The 15,743-nt window shown below is 45.9% G+C and overlaps 2 protein-coding genes across 3 annotated transcripts in view; one reads left to right on the forward strand and one right to left on the reverse strand.

Annotated features, from left to right (window-relative positions):
• Positions 1–6,180: 6,180 nt before the first annotated feature.
• YIPF5 (Yip1 domain family member 5) lies at positions 6,181–14,468 on the reverse strand. Of its 2 annotated transcripts, XM_054079896.1 has the most exons (6): positions 14,343–14,468; positions 13,912–14,021; positions 12,333–12,502; positions 10,965–11,110; positions 8,823–9,004; positions 6,181–8,176 (listed from the first exon to the last, which is right to left on the reverse strand). In XM_054079896.1, exons 2-6 carry the CDS (start codon positions 14,010–14,012, stop codon positions 8,014–8,016), a joined length of 762 nt encoding a protein of 253 aa, XP_053935871.1. In that variant the 5' UTR covers positions 14,013–14,021; positions 14,343–14,468; the 3' UTR covers positions 6,181–8,013. The 2 variants fall into 2 exon arrangements, with proteins under 2 accessions (XP_053935871.1, XP_053935872.1); XM_054079897.1 differs by lacking the exons at positions 13,912–14,021; positions 14,343–14,468 and adding an exon at positions 13,662–13,879.
• Positions 14,469–14,604: 136 nt separating this feature from the next.
• Positions 14,605–15,743, forward strand: part of KCTD16 (potassium channel tetramerization domain containing 16) — an 80,944-nt gene continuing 79,805 nt past the window's right edge. The window contains exon 1 of the mRNA XM_054079684.1: positions 14,605–15,139. The gene's annotated coding sequence lies outside the window, so the exon portion shown is untranslated. The remainder of the gene's footprint in view (positions 15,140–15,743) is intronic.

Below are 15,743 nucleotides of genomic sequence, written 5' to 3' on the forward strand. Positions count from 1 at the left end.
AAAAAGTCACTGTAAATGTTGAAAGGCGAATGCAAAACTATGACAGCATCACTGGCAGGCGATACACCCCACCTTCAGTCTGCACTGCTCAGTTTTAATCAACTTGGGGGATGAAATGTAAAGATGATAACAAAGCAGAAGGCATTGCAGTCACTTTGGAGATGGGATTAGAGTTCAAACTGATCTACATAAACTGGAGAAGAGATCTGCATTGCTAAGATGGAATTCAGTGCAGCACATAACGCTGTTTGAAAGAAGAGGTGTCAATGCCTATAAACAAGATGGGCAACCATGGGGTCAGTAGCATTTCTGTAGAGGAGGATTTGGGGATTGCAGGGGACAGTCAAACAGGTTTGTTCAAAGAGAAGAATGACAGGGGAAATTAGAACAAGTTCGCCATTACGTAAGAGGTTGCTGCCAGAAGGAAGAGAATAAGCTGTCTTTCATGTCTATTGTGAGTAGAATAGCAATAATAAAGTGCATTAAGGGGAGGAAGAAATAGGAAGAAATAAGCCTGACATCATGGACCATTTTCTAACCATAAAGTCAGCAAAGCACTGACAAGGTTTTCAAGGAAGACTGTCATTTCCCTCCAACTGGAGTTCTAAAGGACGGGTCAGAGCTATCTGTCAGAAATGAGTTAATCCTGCCTTTACACCTGGGGATGGACCTTCCACAGCCGAGAGCAGAGAAGGCTGTAGGAATAGGCAGCTTTCACGATGGTGTTGGAGATGTGGCCACAGAGCTGCCCAAAGGAACCAAGGAAAGGCGTTAATCCAGTAGGCGGGATTTGAAAATCAGTGTGACGCTGGAGGCTCTTGTGTGCAGCCCCACGTGCTGGGTCCAGCCTGCTTTCCTATGGTGGAAAAAGAGGGCCACAGCACTGACTGCACCGGCATCCCTCAGCTCTGTAACAGGAACACAGAGGAAGGGGCTTTCCCTCAGGAACCACACTCAGTGCTCACTGGAGTGCAATAAAATAGGGCACCCATATGATTTTCAAAGATCGGTTTTGAGCCCTCAGTTCAGAAAAACTGGATCCAGTTCCATGAGTGTGGCCACCAGACTGATCATCTGCAGAGACCATGCTGAGCTAGCCAGAAGTCTGCGGTTTCATGGTGTATCTGATGTGCAGGAACCCCATCTGACTTTCCTGGAACATTCTATCGCAAAACATAAATCTCACTCTTTGAATCCTCATGGGCAATGTTAAAATTTCTCCAATCTCATATAAAATGATTAAAGGTAATTCTGTACCATGCAGGCTCAGGGCTTTTAAAATAAACTAAATGGGTATTTGGCAGAATTTGGCTAAAGGAATCTGTATAAAAGCAGAGTGGCAAGCAATGTGATACCTGCTGTTGGCATTAGTTAAGTGCAGACACTGCATGCTTTGGATCTCCTAACCTTGTCTGAACCAGTTATTTTTAAATGGAACAAAACCCTGGAATGAGAAAATAATCCTGAATTTAAATGTTTCTATCTGTGGTTCAGTAAGGCAGCCACACGACCAGCAGAGCCTGGCCAAGATGCCAGATTATCTTTTCCTATCGACAACTGACATTTGAGCTAACCACTAAATCAATCAGAAGACTGACTCATATTAATAAAGTAAAGATTAAACAAATAAAGAGAAAGGCACTGAACTCAAGAAAACCCTCCATAACTTGTTGTGAGTCTTTAGTGTTCATCTTGATGGTACAAGGACAATATATCCTTCATCTTTCATGAGTAATTCAACACCAACAGCTTAATGCAGTAAGGTTTTAAGGTGGATTTTCACTCCTTTACTAAAACAAAAGGCCTTTAAGCACACACTTTTCAGCCTCCATACATTTCTAAGATGAGGATCTGGCATCGATGTATCAATGCTGGAAATCTTTTGTCTGTGGATTTTGCTGGTCCGAGCGCTGGCTCAGGAGGCCAAGCGTCGCTGGGGTTGGATACTGGCTGGAGCAGAGCTACAAGCCAAGTGTCCCAGCCTCTCGGGTTTATTTGTAAATGAGGCTGCATGTCCAGATTTGCCCAACATGATAACCGGCCAAATATTCACCTTGTTGACTCTGCTAAGCCTCTTGTTGAGCTAAATGGGAATTCTGCCCAAAAAAAGGACTGAGAAGCTGGCACCCCCAGGAGTGGGATAAATCACACCCCAAGTAATGATGTCTGGGCTCATAAAAACTGCTGAAGATAACCCTTCGCTGGTGCCTGCAAACAGTGGGGTCTGTGAAAAGGCTCTGGGGCCAGCACTCAGCCGGACCATTAAACTGTGCACCTCAGTGACCTCCCTGACAGGTGACGAGTGCAGAGGAACCTGGTGTGGGTCTCTGAGGGGAAATATCTTCCTACAATCCAGTTATCAACACGAGATGTAGAGGGAAAAATACCCCCTGTGCTTGGAAGCGACCTCACACTGTGCCAGGGAATGAGCAGTCTGGAGAGAGAGGATTTCCCTGACTCCTCTGCAGCAGTAAATCCCCAAACTTGAGAAAACACAGGTAGGTGAAGAATGTTTTTGGCAAGGTCTGGTTCAAAGGCTGATGATCACTCCATGTCGCTGAGCGGCCCTGTGCAGCAGAGAGGGACAGGCTGACGGGAACTGGGATTGGCTTCCCGACCAAAGCATGGAACGCTTCTTACCTTTGACCTCAGCTCTTATACAAAAGCAGATACAAATTCTGTGATGGTAAAGCAAATAGGTCAAGGCTGGTAGATCAGTAGGTAAGGTGGGTATCCCAGGAAATGAGATTTTCCTAGCAGAAAAGAAAGAATGTTGGGAAAAACCAAATCAAAATACATATGGTCAGAGCATTGTATTCCAAGAACGATGTGGGGGAGTTTAGTGTGTAAAGACCTAGAGCACCACCCTTCTTCCTAAAGACACATAATTACAGTAATTGCCATTTTTGAGAGGCCTATTCCAGGACTGGGATCTAATTTTAGACAATCTTCCACTTCACCAGATGAGGACCAGAGAATCCTCACTTTTCCAAAGCCAGTTCCTCCTGCAATAAAGCAAATAAATAACAGGAGAAAAAGAATGCCCTTCAGAGCCCAGCGCTTGTGGTCCTTCCCAAAGCACGGGCTGCTGTTTGGCTCACGGCCTGCTGGCCTCGGCTGGGAAAGCACAAAGCTGGCAAACACAATCGGCAGCCTTTGCAATTACAAAACCTCCTCCCACTTTCAAACTGTGTCCCAGAGGGCTGGACTAAGAGTTCCCCCTTGGAGAAATATCCCATTGTGTTCTGCTGGCATAAAAATGCAGCAGGATTTACACAAACTACATACATCTCCTCACCCCATCCCTCATGACAGAAGAGGACAACAGAACTCCCCCGTTTCACAGGGCGCTCAAGGATAACCACAATAAACAATCCCAGGTCCTCACATCTGGAAGTGTTAGGGCTTGCAACTCCTAAACAACAACAAAAAAAATCTTAAAAACCTTCTAATCCCACAGATTGTGTAAATAAATTGTTTTCATTCTGAGCAGGGTACTGTCTAACTAAATTCAAGAAGTACAGCAAAGGAAGGGTGGGCCATCTGACACAGATAACAGGCACCGAGACAGTGCTGTGGCACAACGACCCACCCCAGAGAAGAGCTGGCCTGTCTCTATCACCCAGCAGCTGGACAGGCACTGAATTACCCAGATTAAAATAACTTCATGGGCTTTGGCCTGTGTACAGAAAACAAAAAGACTACCTGGTAATGTGGGGGGGGGGGGGGGGGGGAAAGCTGCTCAGAAACATTACAGCCTTATATAAAGAATGAGAAGGTTTCCTGTTGCCAGAAGGGCTACTCAGCCCACACAGCATCTCCGCTAATTTGACCGGCCAGGACTGAAACAAACCCCTTCCCATTGCAGGTAACAGAAACCCAGGCTGACAACACGAGTGGTTTGACTACCTGGGAACACAACTGCTGTTGATGTTGTGGGAGACAACCAAGGAGGGGAGAAGGAGGAGAAAGGCTTCCTGGTGCTGAGCTGTGCCAGCCTCAGTCCTGCCTTACAGCAGAGACCCTGGCACAGCAGAGGTGCTGCAGACCCACCCAGTGGAGAAGCAGAAAACAGCAATTGCTCCATTCCTTCATTCTTTGCTAGAACGCAGCATGGACTGTTAACATCAGACACTCCAAAGCGTCTCAGTGAAACCGCAGAGACTGAAAGTTGGTTCACGTAAATCAATTGGTGTAGTGCAAAGTCACTGTCTCTTTCACAAACCCTGCTTCTGTGGCACAACATGTGTTATATCCCGAAGCATTGACTGTTCTTTAGCTAACATAGTTCTTAAAAGCCATTAACAAACTTCTAAAGAATGGCATTGATAGGAACTAAGGCCCTGTTGGTGCATTAGCTCCTGCCTCCTGCCTGGGCTGTGACCCTTTCTTTGCACCACAAAGTGCACACCCAAATGCAACCATTGGTCCTGAGAGAAATCCGAGTCCCAGTTCCTTCGTGCATGGATTATTCAGTGGAAACATCCTGAAGCTGACACCCAGAGAGAAGCATAGCGTATTTCAGCTTCTTTTACCAAGCCAAGCGAACGGCCCCTGCAGTAACCCTGTCGGCACCGCTCAGCTCCATGGGAACAGGTAATGGCTTTTGAGCAGAAGCAGCATGAAGCACAAGTGGTGCCGGTGCTCCCCATACAAATCCAGGGGGTTCCTCTCCGGCCACGAGGGTGGAGGAACACCTGGCGTCACACAAAATACCACATCAGTCCCTGCTACATGTGGCTTTTGAGAGCATTCATCCATCACTAAACAAGTAACAGTCCCCCAAAGAACAGACGCCAACACAAGTGCCCAGACAAAAGGCACAGGAGCACAGAAAACCCACACTTTTTAGTACAGCATCCCATAATTTGTTGATATCCACAGAAGTGTTGCCTATGGAAAAAGACTGAACTGCAGTCAGCAGCTGCCTCAGAGCAAAAGGAGTGACCTGAAAAAAAAAAGTCCTGTCAAAACATGGATAAACTGGAGTAGGATAGGAAGCAATTTCAAGATTGGGTGTGATAACCAAAGTGGTTTTAGAAAAGCAACACCAGCATTCATATGTGAATGCTTTAAGCTGAGCAACACGCAAACATCAAGAGACAATGCAGGATGGAAGCAAGTTAGAATATCATCTGAAAGTGAGACGAGGCCGGTGGTGCCAACAGACTGAAAGGGAAGAGTTCAGGTTTAGAAAGTAAAGAATTTAAAAAAGTCCTACTAAATATGAAAGGTGAATGTGAGAGGAAAGAATTGCTGCACACAATCCCGCCATTCTCTGCAATGGCAGGATTAAATTGTCTAATATGTAACTGAAATTGAAGCAAGAATGAGGGCAGAACATTATTACAGAAAGCCGATACAATTGATTTTAGAAAGACAATAAATAGTCAATGGAATCACGTTAATTAATGTACCAGGAATTGGAGATATGTGAAACTACCAGTCTAGACACATTTCTGTGTTTTCATAAAGACCTCCACGCATTGAAGTGTTGGACCTTCTGCTCCCATTGCTCCTCTCCTGCCCCCAAGGGTCCAGTCCAAAATTCACGGCTGAATTGCCCACATGACCTGAAGAACATAAAACTCTCCTGAAACCAACTGGTCCGATCGCCCTGCTCGATCAGAACACATGGAGTGCTCCGCTGTTCAAGCAGGGGCTTTGTGAACACACCTATGCCAACAAATACCTTCTGACATGCTCTTCCTAAACTCCATGGTTGCATTGCCAGTGCCATGCTGAGACAGGTTAACTTCTGCGCACTTTGCTTGCTTGTGCTGTGGCGAGAGAAAAGATGGTTTATAACAGTTTACCAGGTCAGTAATCACCCTGGAGCCGTTTACAGCAGCAGTGCCAGCTTTACGAAACAAACCACATCCGTACATGCAAGGCAGGCTTCATGAGCTGCTTCACAGAAATACAATATCTGAGTATTAGAACCTTATGTGCTCAAGAAAGTATGTGAGCTGCTACACTTACTGGAACAGTTCTGTATTTAATTAGGTCTCACTAGTAAAGGCAATCACTGTAACTTATTGGTACAAATATAGGACATTGTGCTCCATCAGCAGGTATTGTTCTTCATTAAAAGGAACAAGAACTTTGTTCATGCTCTACCGATCCAAAGAAATCAGAACCACAAAGTACGAAGCAAAACATTTTGCTGAACAAAATCAAGTCCCCGCTTTTATTTAGGATGATAATTTGTAATAACGTATCAAAGCAGAAAATTATTCAGGCTCTTGAATTTGCTTCTAGAAGGAAACCAAAGTTTGTGCATTTTAAAATCCACTGTTTACAGCCAGTTACAAAGCACCATGCAAGCCAGAACGGTCTTGTGCATCAGTGTTTGGTTTTCAAAGGCTTTACACCCCTGTGGCACTCCTCATAACTCCCAGTGTCAGGGGCAATAGCCGGTTCTGGCCAACAAAGGCCTTGTCAGCAGCTCTAACAGCACTAGGACAAGACTTTTAGAAGGTGCAGAACTAATGGAAAAGCGAACATGAACGTGTTCTGAGCTTTTGGAATGATTCCTTCTCACCCCAGCTGGATGCAAGCTGTCCTTTGAAGATGAATTCACAAGTGGAGTCTTACCAGAAGGCGTTAACGTAATGCGCCCGGCCAGAGATGCAACTCCTGAAGCCTAGGAACAGATAATCCCACGGACATGGCAGAGGAACGTCAGGCTGGCACCTGGGGCAAATCCATATGAACAAGCCTCCCAGTTCCACTGCTGAAGAACAGCAGCTACAAACCAGCACTGCAGTAGAGCTTCTCCATTTCCAAGGCAGGTGGGAAGCTACACCTATGTGAGGAAACTTCCCTCCTCAGGAGTTAAAAAATACGTGTCCTTTCCTTGCTTGTTTTAAGAATTAGCAAGTGCTTATGTAAAGAAGAAACATTTACTTTCCCACTTCCTACACCTGTAAGACTTCTCATAAGTGCCTAACATCACTAATGAGATGACACTTCCCACGCCAGATTAAGTATTTGTGACCAAAGAAAGTATCAAATCCAATAATTAGCTTTAAACATGGTTTTGACTCAATATTGAAATTTCTCTTCTACTAAAACTTCATTAAAAAAAGAAAGATTAGAGAACTCAAACACCTTTTTTCAAAATTTAAGGAAAATTTAATCAATATGCCTTAAGTTATTTTCCAATAACTACAATACTGACAAGCGTAACATCTTCAAAACGCTGTTTTTCTTGGAATTACTGCAAGAGATTACTCTTCATCTACTGGGATGTGCACCGTTAAGAAAAGAAACTCTAGTTGAAATCTTCTTCAGAAATCCAAGTTAACATCTAGCAACCTAGACATCCAAGTGTATTTTTGTTTCAAGTATGAGAGAATTACAGATCCCTTTAATTTTGAAGCATCTGCTTTCTATTTTATAATTTAAGTATCTTAAATGCTGCAATACTATCACATCAAAAGAACAAATAAATGAGACCAAGGGGTTGAGAGTGCATTTGTTAAAATACAGAAAACACTCTAATTCCTTGTGTTGTTTTGTGCATTTTGCTTGTGGTAAGAGGGGTCAAGACACAGGTTCTTTATTACTGCAGATTTATCCAGAGTACCCAAAATCTACGGCATCTGCAGTTCTGTTAATTTCTGCTGATAAAAATCTATCAATTTATAACTGCAATCCTTCTCCCTCTCCTACAAATAAACCAAAATCAAACAAAACCCCAACCCTCAAACAAACAACCAAAAGGTCCTGTTCTAAAGCTGTAGTAATGGGACAGAAATGACATAACCTGGTAAGCATGAACACTTATTAAAGCTATAGACACCTCCGGTCAATTGAAAACGGTATTCCAAGTCCTAAAAAAGTGACCACGAGACATCGGTTTTCATGGTTCCAGATGATTTAGAACAGGGCAACGGTTTGTGACAGCAACACTACACAGTTGTTTGCAGCTGTTTCTGGTCCAACGAAATGGTCCAAGTGTATGATTTTATTTTGGCCCGCTGGAGTCCGACAGTTTGTAGAGTCTTTTCAGAACACGGAAATGAGAGCAAAGACCCCATACAGCAAAGCACAGGGGTACGCTACGAGGAGTTGTTGTCCTTCCATCGCTAAGGCAGAAATAAAGATCTTGGAAGCAGAAAAACTGCACCAGCCAATGACTCCAGCCGTGAGAATAATCCCCGTTATTCCCCTGTAAAGACAGTAACAAGAGAACTTGTGTGTGACTGGTGTCTACACACTTCTAGAAGCTGTAATCATACTGCTTCAAACACCTCTTACAGATCCTAAGGTGGAGTTCAGCTTTTGTCTTTGACTTCTAAAATGAAAGTTCCACTAAAGACTTCAGAAGAGAAATTATTCAATTATGACAGCATAGAAAAAACCCAAATAAACCATACTTAAAAGAGGTGAGTAAAGTAATGGTAGCAAGTTCTTTCTTCTCAGTCCCTAATTTCACACAGCTCTGAGGAATCGCACTGATCACCTTCTGTTTGTCAAGTTCAGATTTGCATCTTAAATTATAATTGCTTTTAGACTTTACAGGTACAGAGATTTGTCAGATTCAAAGCTGACTGAAAAGAAATTCGATGTCGTTATTTGAGTCTATGGATTTAAGAGCTGTTAACTGACTTACAGATAAAACCAGCACTCGACGATCCTTCACCCAGTAAGTACCTGAAAGACGGTTCATATTTGGGTTTACATTTACTACAATTCCTGTCATACTCAAACTATCTACAGCTCCACCACTGAATATGGAAATTCCTTTTAATAACTTCCTTCCTTCTCTCACAGGAGACGAATCTGTTACCCAATGATAAAGTTTATGTACTTACTGCAAGGAAAATACAATGGCAAAGGTGGAAAGCAGGATCATGGGAAGAAGACAGTATCCGAGGACACTGGCGACGCAGCCAAAGGAGACACCAGTCATGCTCATCAAGTTCAGGAGACAAAACATCCCTACGCATCCGATTGCACTTATCCCATACACGTAACCAAACTGGATTTTACCAGCCTGAAAGTCAAGCAGAGCAGTGCCCGTTAGCGCCTGGAGCCTCCCATGAACAAAGGGCAAAGGACAGGACATTTACAGGGTTTACAGGTAAACATCAGTTCTCCCCTATCCCAATTCCTATTTCCAAATTCAACAGGCCTGAATCCCAGCACATCTGTATATTCCAGACACCTAAGGGGCACATTTATCCCAGCTTTACCTACCCCGACGAACAGACTAGGGTCGAATTGTTATTCTTTGATTCGGGCTGCAAAAGCCTATGAATTCTATATGGTTTAACCAAACAACCTCTCGTGCCGATCAGTTACTTGCAGTCTTCATCGTTACAGAACTAGTGCATAAAGACATGAAAACTGTAATTCAGGAACTTCTTGACAAATCCAGAGCTCAAGTCCTCTAATTTGTGCCAGATTCCAGAAAGTTACAGCACAATGCGAATCACAAAAGCTCCCAGAACTGGCAGGAGCTGAGCTGTACAGCACCATACATGAGCAACAGAATGAACTCATGGAGAATTTGAAAAGTCAAAACCAGAACCATAAGTTTATTTCAAACTCTATGTATCCTGCATCTTCACCCACCTTCCCAACAATGACATCGATGCTGCCCTCCCAAAACCCGTCACAGCGCGTGGCATTCACCCCTACCAGAATGCAGGACCACACCATTACCAGCATGCAGTTTTGAGGCCTCTCCCAACTTCCAAACTGAGTTTGCTTAAATCCCTTCCCTCTTCCTTCTCCAGCGCTACAGAAAACAGCCTCATCTGCTTTAATCTGTTTGCTCGGCCAAGCTTGTTTCCTTACACAATGGATTTAAGAAGCACATGGGAGAAAATAATAATTTCTAATAATTTCTTAGGAGGAGAAGGTTCAAATGTATCCATTATAAACACATTCATTAATTCTGTTGGCCTAGTTTCCATAAATAAAGGTTACTCAGAAAAGCAGCCTTGAAATCCCCTTGGTACCTACACTGGGCTCCAAGCATCCTCACAGTGATAGGAAATTTAAGGCAAAAATGAAATGCGTCGCCTGAAGGCATCCAGAGAAAAAGCAGATTAAAGATACCGAAGCTCTCAATGGCAAGGAGGACCGTTCGCTGCCACTCTGCCCTCTCATAATCAACACTTCCAAGTGATTAAAGCACAATCTTTTTCAATTAAGCTCAACCAAAAGAACCTCAGGCTTCAACAGCGGCTGACCTGGTAAGGAGTACAAACAATCCGAAAGCAGGCTGGCTGCAGAAGTACCAGACTGAGCCTGATACTGAAAGTCAGACCTGGTCTATCAGTAGTGATGAAATCACTTTGTATACATGAACTTTCAGGTTTTTTACCTCTTGAATATCAGTAAAGAACAATGAATAAAGACCACGGAGCAAAGACATAGGATGGAACAAAAACACGAGAAACAGATTCAAATACTAAACACAGTAAGAGTTAAAAAAAGAAAAGAAACTTCTAAATGAGGAAATGAAATAAATGCTCAAATATTTAATGTGTCCAGGGCACCTATTCCTGATGAGACAGGAGACAGAGACACTGCAAAATGACAAGGTGATGCTGGAAGTTAAACACCTATAAAAGCCCCCAAAGAGGTACAAATCTGAGAACATGGATGACACCCCTTCCAGTGACAAAAGAGAGTCTTGTGCCTCAAAGGCACAGGATGAAAAGAAACAAGAATTACACTAAATCATCACCATGCGAAAACCAAGCCCAAAGACCCCGAGCTAAGCTCCACTTAAGAGAAGTAACACTGAACTTGTTCATTCCAGCCAGCAGTGTGTGAGGCCCTGCTCCTCTTCCACAGAGGTATAAATTCTGGGTCAGGATGGGCTTTTTGGCCTCCATCCCAACTAGCCACTTCCTATAAACCTACAGGGCACTTGGCTTTCTTCCCAGTGTTTCCAAGCATAAGAATGCACAAACAATAATAATTTGCGATGGATACTTTACCAGCAATAATGTGGCTCCAAAAGCTAGGCAGAAGACCATTGGTCCTGCCAGGTCAGTCTCATTCATGATGGTGCCGTCTGCTACTTTTAACGGGTGCAGCACTGTTAGCGTCTTCTGCCAGATGTGGTCAAAATTGATCCCCAATTCTGTAAATTACATGAAAAAAATTTATGAATGCTTATCTCATTTTCTCTTCCCAACAGTTCCATTTGCTTCACTCCTAGCTTTCCCAGCCTCTCCACTTTCAGATCTCTTCCATCCTATGGGACCAGAGAATAGAGTCATTCCACCTTCCCTCAAGCTGCTGAGCACTTTCTCCAGATTCTTGGTCTCAAATGCTTGGGAGTGACGAAGTGGTTTCTAAAGGACGAGGTAAGAGCATAAGCGCAGTATTCTGGCTCAGCCAAGAAATCCCTTGAGCCCAGTTCCTTGTGCCTGTAAGTGGCCAAAAGCAGGTACATAGGAAGGAATAAAACCCTGGAACATGCAGATCCCCCAAGCCTCCAGTGACCAGTGGCTCAAGGATTTTTAAGTCAAAGTAGTTTCTCTGTACTTAATTACATTTCTCCTTCACAATCCAAGCACTGAGCAAGCCAAAAATCCCATCTGTCCCTGTTAGCACTCAGAGTGTCATGGCACAGAGTCTGCCTGCTCCCTCTAGCTAGACAAGATTTCAAGTCTCCACCCGCAGTCATGTGTCAAGAGCCAGCCATGGTGCGGTTCCTATGCACCCACCTCGCGCCCTGGGAAGCACCCATGTAAACAATAAATGTTTGAAGAATACAAGAAGAACAGCAGGTATCAGGAACAGGTGCAGTGGATGGGTGTTAGGAATACCACCTCTCTCACCAGTAACAGTACGGGTTTGTTCAGTTGTTTGGTACAGAGCAACAAGGAACCTCAGCTGGAAATTGAAACCATCAATCTGGATAGAAACTACATACCTGTTCTGCACTGGCTGTGTTCTACGTTCCCGCAGTGTTTTGCATTCCTCTTTAGCAATGAAAGATTTCAGTCCTAACCAAAGAATCAACTGAAACCACCTTTTATTTTACAAAAAGTGGGCAACCATAAGCATTATTTGCATCAACAGAAACATGAAGTGCTTTGTCACTGGAACTGTGTGAAGCCAGGTTCTCCATCTCACTGGCCACGTGTTCTGCAGAACAGCTGGCACAAAGTGACAAAGCACAAACTGTAGGGGTTCACACAGGAACGTGTATTCTATTTACCAAAGGACAGTTAAATAAAATATCAATGAGAATTTCAAACCAGCACTTTGAGAAGTAGGGAACACACACCCTGCTACTCAACCTATCCCCAGACTGCGAAGAGTTTGTAATTTTGGCTATAAAGCGTAAGGGATACCTTCTAATAGAGGAGGCTCATCCTCAAAATTGCTTCCATAGAACGACTGTGCTGAGGTTGGAGTGTATGCCTGCGTCGGCTGGTAAATCTGCCCCGTGTACGGCTGCTGCTGCACCATGTCTGGAGGGACAAACCCGCTTTGCTGAGAGTACTCATAGCCTCCATACTGCCTAGAGAACAAATGGACAAAGGAAAATGACTGTCAAGGAAGAATTTTATGGACAAATAAGAATTTTATTTTAAATGCCTCCCTGCAAAAGCAAAGCTTATTTTTGGCAAACAAGTTGCAGCAAACAATCCTTTCTTCTCTTTCAAAGCCACACTAGATGACTCCTGCTCAGATCCAGGCCTTTCGGCTGAACAAGGGAATACTTGCTGGATGTGCCAGTGCTGCTGTTTGGGTGGTAGTCAGAGGCCTGGCGAAACAAGCGTTACCCTCTGCACTGCTACTCCAGGCTGCAGAACTCTGACAGAGCAGGAAAACACTACATCTCAAACTTACTCAAATATTGCCCGTTAATTATCCCTGACATCTCACTTGGCACCAGCATTCATTTGCTATTTAGCATGTTTATTTGCAAACTCACTCCTAGAGAACAAAGCTGCTCACACCAACACTTTTGTTATCCTCTATATTGAAAAATAAGCTCAGTTTTTTAAAAAGAACCATTTTCCCCTTCAGTTCAGGGCCGTGCGCATCAGGCAGCATTATAGCATTTAAGGAGGAATTATGATACGGACATTACAACATCCAACTACAGGACACGATGCAGAGGAAAGAGAAAGGCCCGTCGTTCAGTTTCTATTTCATGTATTCTCAATTACTTACTAACAAATCAATTTATACCCTCACTGGAATACTTTCTATTATAGACTTCATATGTATAGAAACATACATTGCTGCCTTTAAAGAAAAGCCTAAGTAAGCAATTTCTGTGCCTAAACAAATTCCTGTCACCATGCCCAAAATATTTAACTATGGAAATAAGGACATAAAGAAGGAAACCCAGAACACGCTCCCCTTCCTTTCCTAGCATCGGCAGGGTTCAGCCACATCGCTACAATCCTTTCCAGGATGCAAACTTGCCTTAATTAGTTCTGTCTGTTCCTGGGATCCCACAGGCTGTGTCACCCACCAAACCCCATAGAGTTCCCCTGACCTGGGAGCCACCAGAACAATGAAGTCTCCTTCTGCAACACCCAACCACTCCTCGCTCCCCAAGTGCCTGGAGATGAGCTTACAGAACAACAGCATTTTTTTCCCCAGAGAGATTAAGACTATTCACAAAATTCTGGTTGCTTGTATAATCTCTCCATCCATTTCCTGACCTTTGCTGTCAAAGGCAGAAGGCAGGCACTCAACACCCAGCTGCTCTAGAGCTCTGTGTACAGGATACTGGCTACGCTCTTCCCAAAGAGCAAGAGTGATTCCATAACAGGCAGTGGCAGCGGGTTGAGGCGCTGGTCCCTTGGGACACAGCTGTCCCAGGAGTGCCCAACCTCAGCCCCGGGGGCCAACGAGGAGTGCCCGAACACCTTCAGACACAAACGCGCTACACAGAGAGCATGCAGGCGTTACTTGCTGTACGGCCCCCCGCTGTAACCGTAGGCCTGCGCTGGGTCCTCCACACTGTAACCGGTCTGGAAGAAGTCAGTGCTGAAGCTGTCGAACCCGGACATGGCGGCAATCTGGAAGAGAACAGGAATGGGAAGGAAGAACAAAAAAAAAAAAAGATGAAAAAAAACAAGGAAGAAAGAAAATGAGGGAGGGAGTGAAGGAAAGAAAAAGAGGAGAATGGGGCCGGGAAGGAACGGAGGAATGGCCGGGGCCAGGTACGGCCACGTCCCCCGCAGCGGCTCCCGACCCGCAGAGACGGCACGGCACGGCACGGCACGGCACGGCACGGCACGGCACGGCACGGCACGGCACGGCACGGCACGGCACGGCACGGCACGGCACGGCACGGCACGGCCCACGTCCGCCCGGGGAGCCCTGGGCCCCGCACCCACCTGCGGCCGCACCGGGCCCCGCGCCCGCTGCGACGTGTCAGCTCGAGCACTTCCGGGGCAGCGGCCGCGCCTGCGCGGAGCAAACCGCTCCGTGCCCCACCCGTGCCGCCCAATCAGCGCCCTGCCCCGCCCACTTCCCCGACCCCGACCCTGACATCGGCGCGGCCCAATCAGCGCCCGGCACCGCCCCCTGAGACTGACATCCGCGCGGCCCAATCAGCGCCCGGTCCCCCTCTTTTCTCCTTCCCGCCGCGCTCGCACCGCACGAGGGGTCCGGGGTGGTGTTCGGCGTGGGGCGCTGCTCGCTCCGGGCGGTCGGGCAGTAAAGGTCGCGTGGTCGTGGAATGGCAGAATGGTTTGGGCTGGAAGGAACCTCAAAGCCCCTCCAGTCCCCCCCTGCCATGGGCAGGAACACCTCCTCCAGGGATGGGGCAGCCAGCGCTGCTCTGGGCAGCCTGGGCCAGGGCCTCCCCACTCTCAAATGAAAAAACTTCTTCCTAAAATTTCATCTCATTCTCCCCTCTTGCAGCTCAAAACCTTCCCCCTTGTCCTGTTCCTGCCCTCCCTCATCCAGAGCCCTTCCTCAGCTTTTCTGGAGCCCCTTTCAGTGCTGGAAGCTGCTCTAAGGTCTCCCTGCAGCCTTTGCTTCTCCAGCTGAACAACCCAAATTCTCTCAGTCCGTCCTCATACGGGAGGTACTCCAGCCCTCGGATCACCTCTGTGGCCGCCTCTGGAATCTCTCCAACAGATCCACATACTTCCTGTACTGAGGATTCGAGCTGAACACAGGGCTTCAGGTGAGGCCTCATGAGAGCAGAGGGGCAGCACCCTCTCTCTCGTTCTCTGGTCCTACTGCTGGGGGTGCAGCCCAGTTCCTTGAGCCTCCATGTCTGCTGTGCAATCAGTCCTTAATCCATCAGGGGGGCAAGGAGAGGCTGGTTGTGCGGGATCTAGGGAGAGCAGCCCAGAAGCTGTTGGGCTGCACAGTGGCCCTGTGCTCAGTTCAGTGTCAGGTCTTGCTCTGGCTCATCCCTGCACTCCCTCTGCCTCTCAGCACCTTCCGAGGAGTAGGAGCGGGTTGTCCAGGGTGTTGGGATTGGTCACACTCTGCCTGAGTGAGCAGACAGCTCACCTTTGAGGTAACTCCCTGAAGTGAAGCATGAGGGTGGTGGGGCTTAGGGCATCTGCTGGGTTCCCAGTGACTGTTGATGCTCAGCAGCGTCATTGACTTTCAGCTGGATGCAAAGCCTTGGTTTCAGTGCAGTTTATGGGCAGAGGTAACATTGGAAGGTTTTCATTAAGGTTTAATGGTGATGCTTTTGAGGTCACAGGAAAATTTATTACCAAACAACTTTTTAATCAGAAATACATTTCTTTCCAATTTTTTTTCCTTCTTACTCA

Source organism: Cuculus canorus, chromosome 14, assembly GCF_017976375.1.
Source record: "Cuculus canorus isolate bCucCan1 chromosome 14, bCucCan1.pri, whole genome shotgun sequence".
Lineage (NCBI taxonomy): Eukaryota > Metazoa > Chordata > Aves > Cuculiformes > Cuculidae > Cuculus > Cuculus canorus.